Source organism: Alligator mississippiensis, chromosome 2 (genome assembly GCF_030867095.1).
Source record: "Alligator mississippiensis isolate rAllMis1 chromosome 2, rAllMis1, whole genome shotgun sequence".
Classification (NCBI taxonomy): domain Eukaryota; kingdom Metazoa; phylum Chordata; order Crocodylia; family Alligatoridae; genus Alligator; species Alligator mississippiensis.
The window spans coordinates 204,976,755-204,997,763 of record NC_081825.1 but is presented as its reverse complement, the minus strand read 5'-3'; the positions used below and the strand labels follow the sequence as shown (position 1 = coordinate 204,997,763).

Here is a 21,009-nt window from a genome sequence, read left to right as displayed (position 1 = left end):
AAAAACGGACTGTAAGATACATGCATGATTGAAATCCCAATCTATTTCCACAAGTATGCTGTTCTTCCCCAGTGCCACTCTTTTGTCTTGCAGAGCATACACCCCTGAATAAGACATGCACTTTGTTTTCAGACGGTAGAGTGAAGAGAGAAATTTTTCACCAACTGGAAAGATCATAACTGCTTTGCCCCACTACTAATCATGCATGCTCACAGGGTTAACAGAGAAGCTGCCCTCCCCCTGTGTCCCTACTGTAGCTGCCACATCAGTGAGAACACCACCAGCAGCTGCAATAGGCAGGGAGCAATAACCTGTGGCTCCTCTGTTAACCTGATAGATCAGTGGTGCCCATCCTCTTCACCTCGCAGGCCAGATGAGAAGTGCCAGGTCACTCTGTGGGTTCGATTTGGCATGTGGATTGGCCCGCCCAGGGCCTGATGTAGCCTCATGGCAGCGGCCCACCCAGGGCCCAGTCCAGCCTCACGGGGCTTGCAAATTTGGTAGCAGCATTGCCACTGCTCCTCCACTACCAGATTTCCGGACCCATGAGGAACCCTTCAGTCCAGATGATGTAGCTCTGTGGGCTAGGGGCTGAGCACCTCTGTCCTAGATGCTGGTGGCAGACAATTCCTCATCTCAGCAGCAGCCTAAGGGGTGTCCCATTAATGAAGTGAAGTTGGGAAGAGGGGCAGTAACCTGGCACATGCTGAACAGGGGACAACACAGTGAGCAGGAGGGTCTACCTACCTGCCAGCCATCTCTTTAATTCAAATCACACACCCCAAGTTCCAGTGGCTAATTTCAGAGGAAGAGTCCATGTGGTATGTAGGGAAATATAGTAAATAATTGAAGTCTAGATTAGAATTTAATAGAAAAATTCTGTAACTGTTTATTAATAAAATATTACAGTATTCTTCTAATTGTTAATTGCTTAACCTGAATACGGCACAATGGTAGCTAATTCCATTGGGCTAGCATCTTGTTAGGTGCAGCCACAATCCATTTTTTTATCAAGATGGCCTCCATCAAAAAGCATTTTACAAAAACTGCTTCTAATTAAGAACGTTTTCAAATACATGCCTGCTTCATCATGCACTCATTTTCAGCACTTGTTGAAGTTTTGGTTCACAATTTTTATTTGAATATAATTATGCCCAGGTTACCTTCAAGAGAACCAATGACTTGATGGAGTTAGTTCTGTCGCATTGAAATTTAAATATATTCTGTAGTGAACTGTAGCAAACAAACCTTAGGTCAGTTTTCTCATAGACTGATGTAAGAAGACTGAAGCATAGAAATCAGCATGCATTTCCGTAGTGTAAAGCTGCTGCAAAATTGAGTTATCCATGTTTCAAAAGCCGTTCCCTTTTTGAGACTCAGTTTTTACACACATCCTGTAAGGACCTATATCTGCAGCAGTTATGTCAGTAGAATGAAGAAGGGCTGCTTGTGTGAATAAAGGACTGAACAGTTTAGAAATAAACAGTCTTCTCAAGCACCACATTGCCACTTACTTATGTTTTATTGCATTTTGTTCAATTGTTTAGGAGTTGTATAATCTTAATAAAAGGTAGTTCTCCTAACCTGAGCCTACTTCTGAACAACCCGTCTCTGAACTGCAAATTTTCTTGCATGATAGTGGGAGATTTAGGGAACTGTTTAAAGTTGTCTGTGAAATTTATTCTCTACAATGCCCTTTCCATCTCCTTTTTGAGCTTTTAACAAAGAAAAGAACTGGCTGCATTTACATTATACCATATCTAACCCAACAGCTAAGTGTTGTCGTGGTATATGTGCTGAGTTTTATACTGAAGTACCAAGTTCTCTTTTTTAACTTATAAAACAAAATGAATGATTTTAAACTCTTTTATTTAGAACTTTGGTAGTATAAGCAAACTGCATTGCAGTGTTTTTTACTTTCAGCTTATGCTAATGATCATAACTGCCTTGCACCACTCATGATCACATGTGCTCATGGGGGTTAATGGAGCAGCTTCCCTCCCTTATGCCCCTGCTTTACCTGCCACTGAATTTTGTTGTCATCAGTGAAAACACTAGCAGGTGCAGTAGGTGGGCAGCAACAATCTGTGGTTCCTCTGTTAACTCACTAAATGAGTGGCACCCTATCCTTTTGCCCTGAAGGCTGGGTAAAGCAGTACCAGGTCGGTCTATGGTTCAGGTAGGGGAAAAGTTTTGTGTTAATATTTAAGTGTTAACTTTACAAAATTGCATGTCTTTTAGATGAGCTACTTCTGCCTCATATGAGAAAAATTGATGGCATGCTGAATGATAATAGAAAAAGACTGCTTCCCAAATTACATTTGGAGCATACATTAAAGGTATTTTTTTAACTTTTTAGTTTAAAACATTGGTAATTGAGTTGCTGAATATACTTAAGTATATGGCAGAGGACAAATTTGTAACAGGGGTAGAATATAGGTTTAGAAGATACTATATTAAATCTTAGTATGTTACACTTAAACTTTTGGGGATTAGGATTTTTAACTGTACAGATAAAGTTCAGTTTTACTTCCCATGAACTGTTTTACTTACTAAGTTTGTCAAGATCCTCAAAAGAAAACTAACTTGATGTCCCTTTGGAGAATTTTTTTCTTTAGTGTCCTATATTCTATAAATTTTGATAAATGGCTTCCCTAAGGAGTAGCACAGCAGACATCCCAGCTTTGAAGAGGTAAAGTGCCATTTCAGGACTTCTTAGACCTGGGGGGGTTACAGGTGGAAGAAGAATCCTTTTATCTAAAGTCCTAAGTTAAGGTGTAGAAAAAGTGTGGGACAGATGCATGTACCACTGGTGAACACAAGGCAAGAAAAAGTGAAGGGATGGGTCAGGGACCAGATATGCTGCGGGATGCTGGTATGGATATGTGTACCAGTCAGGAAGAGATGGGTAGGACAAGTTGTAATGATATTTGATGCCTGTTCTTCCCTTTTCCCAAACCCACTTGGAAACACCTTTTCCAAGATGGGTAAATAGTTCAGAAACAGATTTGTAAGGAGGGGAAGAGAAAGTTGAGAGTTATTTTACTGTTGTTGGAAGCTGGCTGACAGGATTGGACTTCCTGGCTCCCCAGCACTTCTGTCTTTCCTGCCAAAAGAGTTGTTTCACTTGCTATGGAAAAAGCTTAGAAAGCAGATTGTCTCTTGTCTCCTTTCCCAGCAAGGGTTTAAGAGGGGACTGGTACAACAGTCTTAATCCCTTCCCCTTGCTGTATTAACATAATGGGGTATATATAATACAAGAGTTACTGGATAAAAATCACGTGGCCTAATATTAGGAAGAAAATCAGTCAAGGTGATTACTACATTTCCTTCTGGCCTCTAAGAAAGCCCTGACCTGCCCTATCTACAGAAAGCAGAAAAAGTCAAGCTGGTCATATTCCAGCAGTAGTGAAACTGGTAGCATCACCTGTATGCCCATCTCCAGTATTCCAGCTCCAGTATTTTGGAGCATCCTTGTTACCCTGTTATCTACTTATCTCCTGTCTGTCTATATTGGGGAAGGGAGGGTTAAGCATTAGTGCTATTTCTGCCCTTTGCAGTTCTGGGGAACTGAGTTCAGTTAATTCACAGAATTTTCTTTATAAAGCAGTAGCATTAATAAAGTGCAAGTATTGTGCTCCTGTTCCCACTGTTACTGTCAAATACAAGTTTATTTCTGAAGTATTCCAGACTAGTATTGGATAAGAGATTTTTTAATGAAACGGGCATGTTACATTTTTGGAAGTTTTTAGTTTTACTTTTTGAGAAGCTAGTCTTTGTTACCAGAACTAAAGTACATGGCTAACAATCAGGAGATTGACAATCTGAATTTTGTTTTGGGCTTTAGAAGCTTATAGTGTGAAACTAAAGCGTGTGGCTGTAAAAGCTCTGTGCTTGAGTTTTCTCATTTTTCAAAAGAGGAAGATAATGCTTCCCTAATTCACAGATATGATAAAGCCATTTTACTGATGTTTCTGAAACACTTAGGCCTTCATCCTAAATTGCTTGTTGGATTTCTGACTCATTTATTTTATTAATGAAGGTCTCAAAATTTTCTGCTAAACTTTTGTGAAGGGATCTGATCCTCTGAAGACATAATAGCTAGTCAAAAACAAGTTATTTATTTGATAGCTAACCGATCTTATTCCTAAGTCATTTTAGGAATAGCATATTTTTTACTTGTTGAAATTAACTTGGAGACTAATTCCTCAGCTTTTAAGGAATCTGAATAATTGATAAGTTCTCTTTTGGTAGAATTCTTAAAGTCATAATCCTTTTTGTTTCTGTGCTGTGTTTTAAGAATGCTTTGGAAAACTTTCCTGAACTGACAGTAATCACTCGTGATTCTAAATCAAAAAGTGGAGGAGCTACTATTTCTAAAATTAAAATGAATGGGAAAGCTTACAACAAGAAAACACTGAGGGCTTCTAAATCAACCACTAAGCTAGCACAGGTAAATATTTAAAATGGTCTTCACTTTTGTGATTGTATTTCTAACATGATACAAAATGATTCCAAAATGATTTTTTGTTGATACTTTTATAGTCCGTGAATTCATCAAAAAAATAAAATCTTTACTGAATTTGGCAAAAATATTATAATTTAATAAATTTTTAAAATTTGATTTGAAACAGCATGTTTAATCACCTGAAAGGAATGACCTAGTTCCTTTCAATTTTCAAGAATACTAATTATTGCATTCTAATAGATAAGCAAAATAGAATGCATACATTATAATAACATTTTAGACCACAAGTTCTTGAACAGAATTGTTAACTTATTTAAAAAGGACATATTTAGAGCCAAACCATGGTCTCTGCTGCAAACCCATACAGGAAATTAAGGGGACATGAGGCAACCTCTTATACCATGCCAGGTATTCACACTGCAAGCAGCCAGGGGAAACAGTCAGTCTCCTTGAAGTGCTACTTCCTTCCAGCATGGGTGGCAAGGAAAGGGCAGGGAGAAGAAACGGACTTGGCTTCTCTCCCTTTCACCCTTATGATACATCAAGACAGGCTAGGCAAAGGTCTTTTGCATCCCCTCATCTCTTTCCACCAATCAGGAGAGTGGTGGGGGTCAGGAGGAGAGTGAACTAACAGCAGATTCTGATATTCTGAATAAGCCATTTTATATTCAGCTGGGGTGGCACAACTACTGCATGCTCCTACCGGGGCTCATGGCAAAGTCACTATTTAGTTCTTACCACTGTTACCTACCAATGCTTAAACAATGATGAATACTTTGTAGAAACTATTAGACACCGTAGAGAAAAATATTACCTTTAGAAGAAATACACATTTTAAGAAAAGTTGCAGGCCATGTAGTTAAACTGTTAAATGTTTTTGTTCTACCCTTTTCACTTACCTTCATTGACAGAAATTGGATTGCATATCTAATTGCTAAAAGAATAAATGTAGCAAGCTGGAAAAATATATGTGACTCGTGGCTTTACCAGTACAGTCGTAACTGGATTTTATGGACATAAATCCACACGTACTTTTAGCTAATCCCAGTAAATTCTGGAGATGCCATCAACCAGCAAATATAAAACAAAGTTTTTTTTTCTTGCCAAAGTTATAAGTTTTTGGAGCAATTTATGTAAGTTCTTTTCACTCTTCTAATACAAAATATGCCTTCTCCTTTCCAAAAAACTGTATCAGATTGGCAGATGAAGTGAGTCAGAAAGCTGCATCTTCTGCTGCTAACGAAGATCACAATAATTCTTGAAAAATGACCATTTAATTCCTCCGGGTAATGAAAATAATGGAAGAAAGTGGTCAAACCCAACTTTAATAAGGAAGATAACTTTATACTGAAAACAAACTAGGGCGAGGTAATACTAAATTTTTCTGCAAGAATGCTTAACATAGTTTTCTACTTTGTCAGGGAGTATCTAAAGCAGTGATTCTTGCAGTGCCTTGAGATCCTTTTATGGTTGCTGCTGTGTGATATTAGCACAGTTAGGTGTGCAGACACCTATACATGATTCACAAGATAAACCCAAAGATTTCAATTTGGAATCCATACTATCAAATACATTCTGATCTGTTGTGGTCTTTCTGAGTTTTTTGGAACAAAAGAATTGCTCTAGTATTTTTCCATAGTAAAAAAAAATGAGTGAAAGCTAAAAGGTGGCATTTTCCAACGGGTGCTTTGAGTCTGAAAAGATTGAGAACCACCGATCTATAGTTACTTTCTATTTCTGAAATGCTAAAACTGGCATTAATCTATTGGCCAATAAAAAGTCTAATATTCAGTGAATTTTTCTTTCAACTAACATCATTAATGTCTAAAAATAACTATTTTTTTCTGCAGGAGTTTACAGTTGATCCAGAAAAAATACAGTTGTACTCTCTGTATCACTCACTCCATCATTACAAATACCACATATATCTGACATGTAAAGAGGAGGTGAGTATTGTTCTGCTGCTTATTTTTTTACATTATATTAGACTCACTGCAAACCAGTACAGAAAGTTAAATTGTCTATGAATAACTTACCAAACATCAGTGTGAGGCAGCACATTTGTTTTTCTGACTTCAACATTAAAGAAGATGATGATTCTGTTGAAACTAAACAACTTTTTTTTCAAACTAATACAGTATAATCAATAGTTAACCTTCATGGATTATCCTAGTCATCTGCACAAGATGTCTGTTAAAATGAGCAGTGTCAGCAGTGGTACTGGTAGTGGCTCCATAGTTAAAGCACTCTTTATGTTTGCACTTAAAGCAGGATGACATTTTTCTTTTATATTTTAAAATAAGTGAATTTTCTCTGTGAAATACTAACTTCTATAAAGGAAACCTTTTAAAACGCCTATTTCTCAATGGTCTGTTTTTCTTTAATTCCTACGGTTAAACTATCAATTGCCACAAATAGCAAATTTCTCTCATGCCACTTGTTCCTCATTTTTCAACATTTTTTCTTGCATATTAGCATATACATGTATTCTGGTAACATTTTGAACTAGGCCACTTTTGATTATTTTATATTAAACACAAACAGGCTTGATTTAACTTTTGAGTGACTCTCCACACAGATTTCATTCTTAGTGCATGTGTATCTCATAAATGTAAAGGAAGCTTCCAGTGGGGCTTGGTCTGTGCCATCTATGCAGCAAACCATATCAGTGAACATTTCTGAGATGCCATAAGAAGCACTGTTCCAGTGACTAGAGCCCATTCCCTTCCATGCAACTTTCCCTGAGACTTTGCCTTTGGCAAATCTTAGGGCACAGAGAAGTCCTATACCAAACCTGAAGCCAGCACCAAAAGTCCATCCGTGTATTAAGACTGCACTGAGAGAGGCCATGGAACTCCATATTGAGTCCCTGGCTTCATCAAAGACTAGACCAAGTATGTCCACCAAACCAGTCTTTGTCACCGGCCACCCAGTAGTATGTTACATTGCCTAACACTGAGGCTAAGTATGGACGTTCAAAAAGCCTGAGCCTGAATCAATTAAATCTTTGCAGGTTAGTCTAACCTGTGTAGATTGAAATGGCAAGCAAGTGAATAGATACTTACTTTTTATTCCACAAGTGCAGGCACATGCCTGCAGTGGCTTGAGCCAGAAGTTATGGGATGTTAAAGCGAGCCCTCAGCTGGAGACGAACTGAGCTGAGGGGGGTGCAGCTAGGCCCCAGCAGGCTGAATATGATTGGGGAGGAGTTTAAACCCTCACTCTGGTCTGCACGATCCCCAGTCAGGATGTGCCTGGAGGGGATGGGGGAAGTGGCCCCAGCCAGGCATTTCCCACCCTCCTTGCCACTTGAGCAGCAGGGGCATGGCCAACACTGGCTGCAGCCTCAAGCAAATGGGAAAACAAAAGGGGGTTTAATTCCCCCCCTCCCCCCCCCCAAAATCCCACAGGCACAGACCCCAGCTGGGGTCTGCCTGGTCATGGCAGAGCAGCCTGTGTCAGGATTGCTCTCCACACACCCCTACCCCCCAGGGGTGGGGGCATGGCCAGATGTCAACTGGCATGGTCCCTTGAGGCGAAGGGGACAGGGAAGGGGGTTTATTCCCCCTCCCCTCTTCCCCCCCAGGAAACCTTAGCTGGAGTCTGCCTGGCTGGTGGTGAGTGGCAGAGGTGGTAGCTGGGGCTGGCAAACCCCTGCTGCAGTCCCTTGGGGGGAGGAGGGGATGGAGGAGGGAATAAACACCCTCCTTGCCCCCTTTGCCTCAGGGGGCCATGGCAGGTGGGCGGCTGGCCATGCTTCCACCCCTGCCACTGCAGCAGCAAAAGGGGTTGAGGGATCCTGACACAGGATGCTCCGCCCCAGCCGGGCAGACCCCATTTTGGGTCTCTGCTGGTGGGACAGGGAACACAGGGGGGAATTAAGCCTCCCTCTGGCCCCTGTTAGCTTGAAGCTGCTGCTGGGGCTGGCCACACACCCCACTGCTAAAGCGGCAAGTGGGATGAAATGCCTGATGGGCTGCTGTGCCCCTGCCTGGCAGACTCTGGCTGCGGTCTGTGCTGGTGGGACAGGGGAGGGAGCTGGGAATAAACCCCTTCCCTGCACCCTTCGCCTTAGGGGAGCCAGTGTCTGCCGCTGCTCCAGCTAGAGAGCAGAGGTGTGGGGCCAGCCCTGCTCTGCTGGAGCAGACAGCACAGCCCATCCCAGGGCTGCAGAGCATGCTAGGATGCTGGGGGACTCTGATTTAACTTAAACCAGGAAGGGGTCTGGGACAGAAGTTCAGTAAACCGGTTTGACCTCAGTCAGTTAAGTCTCATTCTACATTCAACCAGGTTTATCTCAGACTGGTTTTGGCCATTTTGAAACTGGTTTATGTGCACTGAGATTCTGTTCTGTTTCAGGTTAAACCGGTTTCTGATCACTTAAACGAGTTTATGTATAACTTCTATCCCTAGCCTGAAAGCCCTTTCACCTGGCCTGTCCCACCCCTATTTGAGCAACCCCAGGAAGTTAATACAGAGTATCCCTTGGAATTTTTGCTGAGAGAACACAACAGAGGCCTTGGACAGATGTACATTTGAAGTGCTCCAAGTTCCACACCAATTTGGAACACTTCAGGCCATGGACAGACATGAAGCTCCCTGCTGTACTTGCCAGGGTGCTTCAGCATCATTGTGACAGAATACAGCAGCATGCTTTCCAAACGGTGGGTGTAACTTGGTCTTTCAGCTATGTCCTCCCCCACTCCACCTGGGGAACAGCCACTAAGCAGTTTCCAGAGGCCAGAAAAAAATCATGCCAAATCAAACTGATCTCCTTCCTCACTAAAATAAAAAGTTGGTTTGATGAAGGGAACGCAGTGGACATAGTGTAGTTGGACTTTCGAAAGGCTTTTGATAAAGTCCCACACAACATTCATATAAGCTCACTGAAGAAATGTGGACTAGACTGAATTGCTATAAGATGGATAGATAATTGGCTCAGTAACTGCAAACAGCGGGTAATTATAAATGGATCAGTTTCAGAATGGCAGGTGGTTTCAAGTGGGGTTCTTTCGGGGTCTGGCACAACTAACATGTTTATTAATGATTTGGATGTCAGAATAGAGAGCTGCTTGATCTAGTTTGCAAATGCATGAAATTGGAAAGGATTGTAAACACTTTGGAGGTTAGGAGTAGAATTCAGAAGGATCTTGATGCATTGGGAAGCTATGCTGGAAACAACAGGATGAAGTTCAGTGCAAACAAATGTAAGGTGCTACACCTAAGGAGAAGTAGCAAAAGCACAAATACAGAATGAGAGAGAACTGGCTTAGGTAGTAACATCAAGAAGGAGATTTGTGGGGGGGTTGTTGGATCATAAACTCAACATGAATGTTATACAGTTGCATAAAAGGCAATCCAAAGGAATATTACGTGTAAGACTTGAGAGATGACATTGCCATTCTGCTCAGCCCTGGTAAGGCCTCATCTAGAGTATTGTGTGGAGTTCTGGGCTCTTAATTTGAAAAAGAATGTGGAGAAGTTAGAAAGGGTCCAGAGGTTGGTGACAAAATGATAAAGGGGTTGGAAGGCAAGCCATACAAGGAAAGGCTGAGAGAATAAGGCATGTTTAGCTTAGAGAAAAGGTGATTAAAGGGGGGGACATGATAGCAGTCTTCAAATATCTGAAAGGCTGCCATAAAGAAGAGGGAGAACATCTGTTTTCCCTTGCTGCTGAGATTGGAACACAATGTTATGGCTTTAAATTGTAGCAAATTAGAGTTAGATTAGATATCAGGAAAAAACTTCTTTACTGTTAGAACATTAAGGCAGCAGAATAGACTGCACAAGGAACTCCATCAGAGGTTTTCAAAAAGAAGATGCATAAGCATTGGGCCAAGGATGTTTTAAGAGTAACATTCTGGTATTTGTGCAGGAGGTTGGACCAGGTGACTGTAAGTCCCTTTAAAATACATGATTAGATAGATATATTCATACATATAAATATATGGTCTCAGTGACCAATGACTGGATTCTTCACCCTTTCCCAGGATCCATGCACCTGACTGCAGGTGTTGGCTGGATGATTACTGCTCCACTGCAATACATGACATCTTAATTCACAGTGAAAAACCCTTGACAAAGATAAAACCATACATAGCCAAATGGAAGAGGCTTCCTGTCTGGGCAGTGCAACATCTGCTCCACCTTCGAAACAGTCAGGACTATCTGTTAATTTAGTTTGGGCACATTTGCCAGTGTTAACTATTAATTGAACTCCAGTTCAGGGATGTGGTCTTCCCAATCCAGCTGTATCCCAATTCTTAAAAGGACTCAATTTGTTAACTATAGGTCCTTCACAATCTAATGTCCACTAGTTCATTAGTTCCGTCTTTCCCTACATTAGGGAATTGCACTGATGGATCCTTTGTCTCCGGTGCTGTCTTTACCAGCCATTGATGAAAACTGCTTTCTAGGTGGCCATAATTTGGACAGAATTTAAGAGGGATCCGAGGCCTTATGGCAGGCCCACCAAGTTACAGGCTTTCACAGAGAAAAGTATCAGTCAGGCCAAACTGGAGTTTACTGCTCCCAGTGCTCTGTGATAGGGCTGTGCGAAGCTTCAGTCGCTGATTTGATTCGGAGACAATTTGGCCCAATTCGGTGGCCGAATCCCTTGTGCACATGGCAGTGGACTGGAACTACTTCTGGTCCACTTCTGGGTGCACACTGGGAAACTGCCCCCCGCGCCACGCCCCCCCGGCTCAGCGACTGGTGCCTCCTGGGTCTGGGGGGGCACCTGGGGTCCCCCTGCAGCCAATTGCTGAGCTGGAGCGCAGGGGGGATCTGCCACCAAGCGTGCAAGGGACACCCCCATGCTCCTGTGGAATGCTCCATGCACCCCACCCTCTCAGCATTCACAAGCCACGCCTGGTACCTTGAGGTACGTAGAAAAAACATAAAGCTGTGTCTATAGCCGAATCGCCGATTCTCTGAATCGGAATTGAGTCAGATTCGGCTGAATCGAATAGAGACAGTGATCCAAATCAGCAAATCGAATACTGCCCGCTTCACCCACCCCTCATCCTTGACTTGCATATCAGCCACTCTTGTCATCTCCCATTTCTTCCTGATATCTTTTTCTCTCTCCATTTGAACCAGAGGCACCACACTTTTCATGTTATAAGGTCATCTCCTTATTTAAACAGAATCAGCCTATTTGAAAGTACACTCATTTTCTTTGTGGTTTTTCCTGTAATAGTTAAGTGAACAGTGGCATCATCACAGAGACTAAATTGGTCTTGGACTGTGTTAAGACTTGTCAGAAACTAGCTTAGACGGATCCACTTGGATAGGTTAGGGTCTGTTCCACCCATACCCTGGTGGCTTTTGTGGCCTGTCTGCTAAGTGCTCCTATATTGGAAACATGGAGTCTTTTATGACACTGACTTCCTAGCTGTGTTCTGTGCAAACTCCTGGTTAGGACAGGTCAGGTGGCAGGGTTATAAGTGGTGTGTTCTATGTGTGAGCCACCTTCAGGGACCAATTCCGTGATCTTTATATTAAACGTATTGTGACTAAAACAATTATTTAAAAAAAAAATACTACTTTTTTGACAGATTAAGGATTTGTATTCTAAATATTTAAGTGTGTACTATTGTCGGGCTAATTTGTGTCTTTCTGTGTTTTAAATAGATTTCTTCCGTTCAGAAAAAGAGTGCAGATCTAGGACAGGAGGAAATCGTCCAGCTGTGCATGAAAAATATAAAATGGGTGGAGGATCTTTTTGAAAAATTTGGCGAACTTTTGAATCGTGTCCAGCAGAAATGTTTATAATATTTTTTTTTCCCAAATCTCATGTTTTTCTATAGCACTAACCTGTTGGAACAGAAAGCTCAGTGAGGCTCTGAGTACTCTTATAATGCCAGACTACGTGCTTATTCATAGGGATTTCTTTTCTCTTTTGGAACTTTGTGCCTTGGCTCTAGCTAAGGAAAAGTGACGCTGCCAAGGAAATTAGTCCTTTAGAGATGGAACTAAACAAACATAACCACATTTTTAACCTGAAAATGATTTTTATATTTTGTAAACTATTGGGTAACTTTAGTTTTATTTTCAAAAATGTTTTTTGACAAACAATAAAGCATGCACTAAATATAGTTTTTTCTTTATTGCTTTGGAGATGATAACACTTAATACTGTGGCTTTTTCTGACTGAACACCAGAAAAAGTCAGGGTTGGGGTAAACTAATATTTGCATTTCTGTCTGGCCACCAAATTTAGAGTATTGTACATTTTGTAAACAGAGCTGATGTGACATCAAATTCTGTATACAAATATTGCCATCATAAAATTCAGAAATGTCGTCATGCTTTATGGACTCCTTTTACTATTAATCATGTTCAGGATGCTGGACATGGAGTTGGTGCAATCCTATGACTGCTTTTTGTGTCAAATTATATTGTAATGAAAGACAATGACCTTAACTATTTTCCCTGTTTTGAAGAAAAATATTTTCCTTTATACTGTGTTTTTTTTTCTTTTGGAAAAAAATCAATTGTACATTTTATCTCACTAATAGTTGTATTTTTCACAGAGGAAATATTGTGGTTAAAATTGTTTCATGTACCTTTGTAATACACTTTCCATTGTTTTCAGTAAATCCTATTCATTTATATGTTGATTTTCATATTGTAAACTATATATCTTGAGGTAACCCTTTTTGTTTATACAGGTTTGCTTCAGTGTTAACCAGAATAATGCATACTAGACTAGTTTTGCTTTAAGTGTAGTTGTGTTAGACACTGCAGGAATTTTCTGATACGTGAAAATAAATTTCTTACTAAACTAGTACATGATTAATTGAGAGTTTAAATGAAGAGCTACTACACTTTTTTTATCATTTTGTCAACAAAGATTAATGATTGATTAGACTATATGCAGTGTTAAACACAGCTTACATAGTTATTTTTAGATTTAGCAGTGACCAGAGCTGTTCTCTTTTTGGTGCCTTTCAGATCTTCAAAAATACCTTTTCTTTTTTTTTTCTTTTTTTTTTTTTAAAGCTGTTTTTCATTTTAACTGTTAGCAGTGCCACTAGTCACACTCAGACTATGAATGTAATAGACTCAGAACAGTAGAACGTTTTCTTTAATTTTGCCAACAGAATGCCTTACTTCAGTCATTCAAAATGTGTATACTGCTGGGGTCCTAAGGAAATAAGAAATGTCAGTTCTTCCTTCAGATAATGTAGAAAAAATATTCATTCCTTTATCTTTTTGCTGCCGCTTAGTGCCTTAATTTCAGCCAGGAAAGCAGGGTTTACCATTCAGTAGCCAAATTAGATATGTTTGAGGTTCAGAGTGATCTGTTTTTTCCATTTCTTTTTCTGTTTTGGTTCTGTTTAGCTATTAATATATTCATTAGACCATAGACTTATATAAAACATAATAAAGGGATGTGAAAATGGAACTATTTCATCTCAAGTAATCAAATTAGGGGTTAAAAAAGAATAAGGTAGAGTATTTTAATTGATAGCATTTAGATTCTCATTGGATAGTGACCATATTTTAAAAGCTCTTTATCTTATTAAAAGCAATAATTCTCCTTTATATTTGTGAACTGACTGGAATGGAAGTTGGTAAATGCCCCTTGCCTATTTAAAAGCCTTTTCATACTTCATCTGTTGTAAAAAGGCAGTTTACCAGCAAATCACCTGAGACATTGGCTGCCTCTGGGCCTGTCATAATCAAGAGGGTTGATACGAATTTTGATTTAAAAAGAACAGAAGGTTAGAAGTGCATGCATGTAATTTGCTCTTTCAGTGAACAGGAGGGAATTGAGGTGTTGGGGATGGTGGGAGAACCGCCATATTTCTTTTGTGCAGTAATGAATCTTGTAAGACATGCTTCTTCCTCTTCCTGATTTTAAAGTTCAACTGTTGTACTGATACCAATCAGTGAAGTGACAGACACCAAGACTGGTCGTTTAAAATCTGTTAATTTAAATGGGAATATTAAATATATAGAGATTTACCTAGTGTATCCTTTGATCTATAGGTTTAAAAATAAATATGATATAGATTGAGGAGGGAATAGTATGGCTGGCTCCCTGATTATGTAGTAAAGTGCTAGTCAGAATTTGTTAGCTACAGGTCCTTCACAATTTTACAAGGAAGTAGCAAATGAGGATAAGCTTCTCTTCATTTTAATAACTTAAGATGTCTCTACTTCTATACTTCTTGTACGAGTCTGAACGGAAGTTTAGGAGACCAATCACTTTAGACCAAGCCCAAACTAAGCCCTCAGACTAGTGGAAATCATAGTGGCTTTTTGGGTAACTGGCCTTATAAAAGCAGGTACATTTAAACAAAAAGAAATTAGATGGACATCATGTTAGTGTTTGCATTGTTAGGGAGGAGACTTCACTCAAGCTCATTCTCTAGGTCATTAGACCAAGTATTCTGCCTATAGATGATAGGGTGTACGTTGCATTGCTTGAAAACAATCAGTCCAGTGTAGTAAAGAGTAATATAAAGGAGTTTATTCCATTCTTGGCTAGAATGATGGTAGCTGGATTATTAGGGTATCAAGCCAAGATATATTACAAATCTGGAAAACCTGTAAGGGTTCAAAGGAACATTAAGGAAGAATAAAACTTACTGGGAACTGAAGAGGAATTTTTATACTGAAGCAAACTTAGAAAAAATGTCAATGTAAAATCGCTTTTTTTCCCACAAGTATCCTGCTTTGCTCTGTTGCATTTCAGATTACTGTGGTTGGATAAGAGTAAATTCTGCATCCACATCCCAATCATCTTTCTTCCTTGATACAGCAGTGAAATCCTACTGTCTTAACATCTTTTACCAATGGAAATTCAGCATTAACTTGACTGCAAAAACAACTAGAAGAAAAGATGCGCTAGGAAGTAACAAAACCCTCTTTAGACATTTCAATACATGGCAACTAGAGAAACTAATGAAATTCAATGTGTGGTAATTAAATAAGGCTTTACTTCTAGCCCTTTGGCTCCCAGCATATTAGCAGTCTCACTTGCTCTCTCTTGCTTTCTTTCTCTCTCTCTCTCCTCCCCACCCCCCCCCCCTCTATTTTTTCACTGAAATACAGTATTTCTGTAAAGGCAGGTTCTTTCCAGGCTGCTATTTCCAAAGTTTTGCTAGTAAAAAGCAGAAAATAAAAAGGTGTTGAAAAAACTCTCTCTGAAAGAAGCTACAGGCTTCAGAGCCTCTAGAATCCTATGACCTGTATCATATTTATATATTGTTTAAATGATATACTTTAAAAAAAAAAAAAAAGGAAAATCTTTCAACCTGTCTTCCAATAAATGCTTTCCATAGGGGATATATATTTTAAATATTATTTAAATATTTGCAACTATTTAAAACATTGAAAAATAAAAAGCTAAGCGTATCATCACAAAATGTCAGTGTGTATTCACTTCTGATTTTGTTGGCAGCACCTGACATTTTGTTTTCACCCTGTCACATGCCTGTGCAAACACAGTGCACGCTTTGCCATATCTTATTGTTTAAGTTAGTATTAACATGTCATTGTTAACAAATGCATGTTTCTGCATATCTCCTTGACATGGCAAAAATGAGGTTAGGGCTAATAGACACTTTATGCATTTCTAGTCCAGATTTTCAGCTGGTCCATAATATGATGTATGGAAATGTGAAAAAGGACACAATTTTGTACCATTCATTTGATGTTATTAACTAAACCCATTAAAATGAACACACTTTTTAAACAAAAACCTCATAATGCTCAGTTTTTTATTATTAATGCAACAAAACTTGAAAAGCCAGACTGTTGAAAAAATTGGCATGTTCGAGACAAACTGCTTTCTGATCTCTTACCTATTATGAACAAGTCTCCAAATCCAATGTAATGTTTCATTATACTTTTTCAGTTTGGATACCATGTTAATTTGAACTGATGTTTTTAAAATGAAAACTTGCTGTGCTTCTCTTTCCAAATGTTTTAAATTTATTTTCACTGTACAAATATCATTAAGGTAGTTACTAAACGTATACAAAATGAGAAGACAGGAATTCTGGACATTGGTAAAATAAGAGAGTATTTCGTCCCTCATGCACTTGGTTTTAAACTTCTTATACATGTTGCACTGAAAATAATATTGCTAGAGATTTTCTTTTGCAGTTAGGACGAAGTATCCAAATAATTCACGTGTGTGTATGTATATAATTGTTTTTCCCACAGGGGAATTTAATGTCACACAGGTTTTGACTTTAGGCCAGTAGCCATATTCTGCCCTTTTCTTTAGCCCCTGTGAGCAGAAACAGGTGGGTCTCGAGTCTTGGAAAGTCTTTATGAAAGGACTGGGCATCTGAACTGCTTTCCTACTCCTGTGGCAACCTAGGTCTGAAAGGACCCCAGTTTCCACAGAGTTCTTAATTGCTACTGTCCTTCAAACAGTCTTTGGGAGACCATGCTTATGTAGATCTTCATTGCCATGGAGGGATCTGAATATATTAATGTCACATTCAAATGTAATTAAGTGCATTTCATGAAGGATCTTTTAAAAAATAAAGAACCAAATGCATGCAACCCCCTTGATTGAGGGGAGGGGGCATCAATAGGAATGCACCCGTCACTCTCAATAGTTTATTAAACAATTTAAGCCTTCAAAGAAATCGTTTTCCTTAAGAATCCACCCGTCACTGGAGATTTCTAACACATCATTTTTATTTCTAGCAAACACCGAAACAGAACAGAGTTTCATAAAGGTTATTTTAGTTTGGTTTCTTGTAACAGCAAAATGATGAATGTAGCAAACAATTTAAAATGAAGAAACGTAATAGATGAGTTGGGAAGGACATTAAACAGACTTGTCATATCCAACCAAAAAACTCTTGAGGAAAAATATAAATGCTAAAGTGTGTATATATCTATAAAAAGTCCTCTTAAGAGTGAGGATAGCCTTATTTTCTTTAGTCTATGGATGTTGTTCAGGGCACATCAGGTCAGTGGATCTCAAACTGTGGTCTGTGTTACCAGGAGAAGTGATCACAGATCCATTGGTTGCTGTGCGCCTTTATAATGTTCTCAAACAAAAGTTTGACAAGGGTACTTGGTGGTCTGTGAGAAATTTTGAGGATTGACATTGGTTCAAAATGTTTTGGAACTGCATTAAAGATCTTTACTTTGAACGATAAAGACAGGAAGGATTCACAGCCAATGTGAGAGATTTATTAGCTCGTACAGTTGATGATGGTGACCTACCTGGTGACAGGTGTATATTTGCAATTGAGAACGGCACCTGTTGATTTTGTTCTGTTACCATTCTGCCAGAGTGCAAAAAACTTCATAATGAGGCAGAGTATTGGATTTACATCTATTTTTTATTTTTTCAGATTTGTCTCCTTTTAATCTCAAAGGATTATCAATCCCCGCAGTTCTTCAAATGAATTTATTTGTTCTTCAATGCTGTCTATTTTAGTAGAATTTACTGTATTTGTATCTAGAGCATTTGTCTTGTGCTACATATTGGTCTCTGCTCTGGCTGCTTTCTCTGAACTAGGGAGTGCCAAACACCCAGAAAATTAGCGTCTCCTTTTACCTAGAAATTTCCTTGCATTTTCAGGTTGCAGATGCAACATGTTCACAACATGCTTATGCCATGATAAATTGGTTTTTATTTGGTAAATTAGAATGGAGCTGGATGGAATTACCAAGTTGTCACTTGAGCCTAGGGTATAATTATCCCTTGAAAAATAGGTAGTAACTGATGCATAGGAAAGTCACTTCATGGAATATGTCCACTCCAATCTCATCCCTAGGGGTAACTCTGGTTAGTGCAAGCAAACTCACTTCCCACCTAAGAAGCTGTAATAGTACCTAAGGCAGACAGTTGGGGAGATCTTGGTAATATGCCTGCATCTTACCATAGAGTAAATTTACTGCAGAGTAAAATCCAGGGTAAATCACTCTTTAGTAACTTGTAAATGTTGTACATCTGCATCCTCAAGAGAATCATTAAAGGCCTTAATGTCATTGTTGATCCTCCCCCTTTCTTGTATTTACATGGGTGACCACATCCTTCCACTATTTTTGTCCAAGTTCTTTTTTCTAGCCCTCAAACTTGCAATGCTTTTGTGATTCAGTCGCCATGACCTTAATTATTTTGTCACTAAATCTGTTCTCCAGAATCCATTCTTCTCTATGTTCAGCTGCCTCAGGCTTTTATTCTCTCCTGCCCTTTGTTTTGATAGTTCATAGATTCATACATTGTAAGGCTGGAAGGGACCCTGGAAGATCATCGGGTCCAGCCCTCTGCACCAAGCAGGAAAGATAACTGGGGTCAGGTGACCACAGCAAGGTGCCCATCCAGTCTCCTCTTGAAGATTTCCAGGGTAGGCAATTGTACCACCTCTGGAGGGAGCTTATTTCATAGTCTGGGTCCCCTAGTTGTGAAGTAGTTTTTCCTAATGTTGAGCCGGAAATGGTCTTCCAGGGGTTTGTGGCTGTTACTCCTAGTTTTCCCCAAGGGTGTTCTGGTGAGCAGTTATTCACTGAACCTTTGATGTACGCCTCTGATATTGGTAAGCTGCTACCAAGTCCCCTCTCAGCCTTCCCTTTTTCAGGCTGAGGAGTCCCAGATCCCTCAGCCTTTCCTCGTATGGCTTGCCACGCAAGTCTCTGATCATACAGGTGGCCATTCTCTGGACACTCGCAAGCTTTACCACATCCTTGTTAAAGCGTGGTGCCCAGAACGCTGCGGTACTCCAGCTGTGGTCTCACCAGTGCCACATATTCGTACTGTGGTCAATTATTGCCCCCAGGTCCCTTTCATTTGTAGTGCTGGTCAGGTTGGCATTGCCAAAGCCTGTAGATGTGCAGGGGATTGTTCATCTCCAGGAACACTTTTTACATTTCTCGACGTTGAATTTCATCTGATTCCAGTCAGCTCATCTTGCAAGCCTGTCTAGGGCCGCCTGTATCTGAAGCCTATCTTCAAGCATGACCATGCTTCCCCATAACTTGGTGTCATCCGCAAACTTGGCCAGTGAGCTCTTCACCCCCACATCCAAATCGTTGATGAAGACGTTGAATATCACTGGACCAATCACTGACCCCTGCAGGAGACCACTGGCCATTTCCCACCAAGATGACACGGATCCATTCATTAGAACTCTCTGGGCCCTGCCCCCCAACCAGTTTCCTACCCATCTGACAGTCTTGCATTAAGCCCACAGTCTTCCAATTATCTTGCAAAGACGTTGCGGGTTACCAGATCAAAAGCTTTTTGGAAGCTGAGGTATATAATGTCAGCCTTCTCTCTCTTATCCAGGTGGCAAGTCACCTGATCGTAAAAGGAGATGAGATTGGTAAGACAAGACGTGCCTGCGACAAAGCCATACTGGGTATTGTTCAGTATCCTACTTTCTGCAAGCTTATTGTACATAAACTCCTTAATGAACTTTTTCAGGATTTTGCCTGGGATAGAAGTTAGGCTAATTGGCCTATTGTTACCTGGATACTCCCTCCTCCCCTTCTTGAAGATGGGCACAACATTGGCCCTCTTCCAGTCCTCAGGGACCTCCCCGGAGCGCCATGAGTTTTGGAAGAGCTTCGCCAGGGGTTCCATGATGACTTCAGCCAGTTCCTTCAGTGCTCTCAGATGTTCATTCAGACCTGCTGACGCACATGTCCAATTTCTTTAATTGATCACAAAGTAGTTATACGGCAGTAGTAGGAAGGCGGTCATTTGAACCCTCCTCATTTTGTACCCGAGCTGGCGTGACTTTCCCCTTGGCCCAGTGTAAGACCTAAGTAAAGTAGTCATTCAGTAGTTCAGTTTTCTCCTGAGTGCTGGCAATTAGCTGTCCTGAGTTGTTGAGCAGTGGCCCCACACTCCCATTTGGTTTCCTCTTGTTCCCTATGTACCTAAAGAAGGACTTCTTGTCTTTAATTCCCATTGCTAATTTTAGTTCAGTCGCTGCCTTAGCTTTTCTAATCTGATCCCTACAAGTGCAGGTCATAGCTATATAGTCCTCCTTGGGGGCTGCCCCTAGCTTCCATTGACCGTATGCCTCTTTCTTCTTTCTTAAGAGGACCATGATTTCCCTGTTTAGCCAACAGGGCTTCCAAGCCCTTTTGCTATATTTCCTCTGTATGGGAATGGACTTCCTTTGTGCTTCAACGATCATGTCCTTTGGGAATGACCACTCTTCATACACTTCTTTTGCCTTTGATCCCTGGCCCCTCAACACATTCCCTACTAATGACCTGAGCTATACCTTCACCTTTTTTCCCCTACTCTGTCCCTTTTATGCAGGGCATAGCCCTTTATGGCTACACTCCAATTGTGTGAGGAGTCCCACCAGGTTTCTGTAATCCCTACTAGATATTGTAATGGCCACTGGAGGGCAGGAGGGCTAGTTTCTCCTGCTTGTTCCCCATGCTCCTGGCATTAGTGTACAGGCACCTGAGTTGTCCTACTGAGATCCTCGACTTCCTGTCACAGTGAAGGAGAACTATTCCCATGAGAGTGGCCCTCCTGCTGTCCCTATCTACGGAGCTTCCTTGTGTGTTGGTCCCTGGGCAAGCTCCAGTCAG

General features: G+C 40.3%; 1 protein-coding gene across 2 annotated transcripts in view; it reads left to right on the top strand.

Moving 5' to 3' along the window:
- QSER1 (glutamine and serine rich 1) overlaps positions 1 to 16,183 on the top strand; it is a 79,404-nt gene extending 63,221 nt beyond the window's left edge. The window contains exons 10-13 of one of the 2 annotated variants that reach the window (XM_059722709.1): positions 2,242 to 2,339; positions 4,301 to 4,453; positions 6,319 to 6,414; positions 12,104 to 16,183. In XM_059722709.1, the coding sequence (XP_059578692.1) occupies positions 2,242 to 2,339; positions 4,301 to 4,453; positions 6,319 to 6,414; positions 12,104 to 12,244 (488 nt within the window). In that variant the 3' untranslated portion in view covers positions 12,245 to 16,183. The remainder of the gene's footprint in view (positions 1 to 2,241; positions 2,340 to 4,300; positions 4,454 to 6,318; positions 6,415 to 12,103) is intronic. The other variant, XM_059722710.1, reaches the window with a different exon arrangement.
- Positions 16,184 to 21,009: the final 4,826 nt, after the last annotated feature.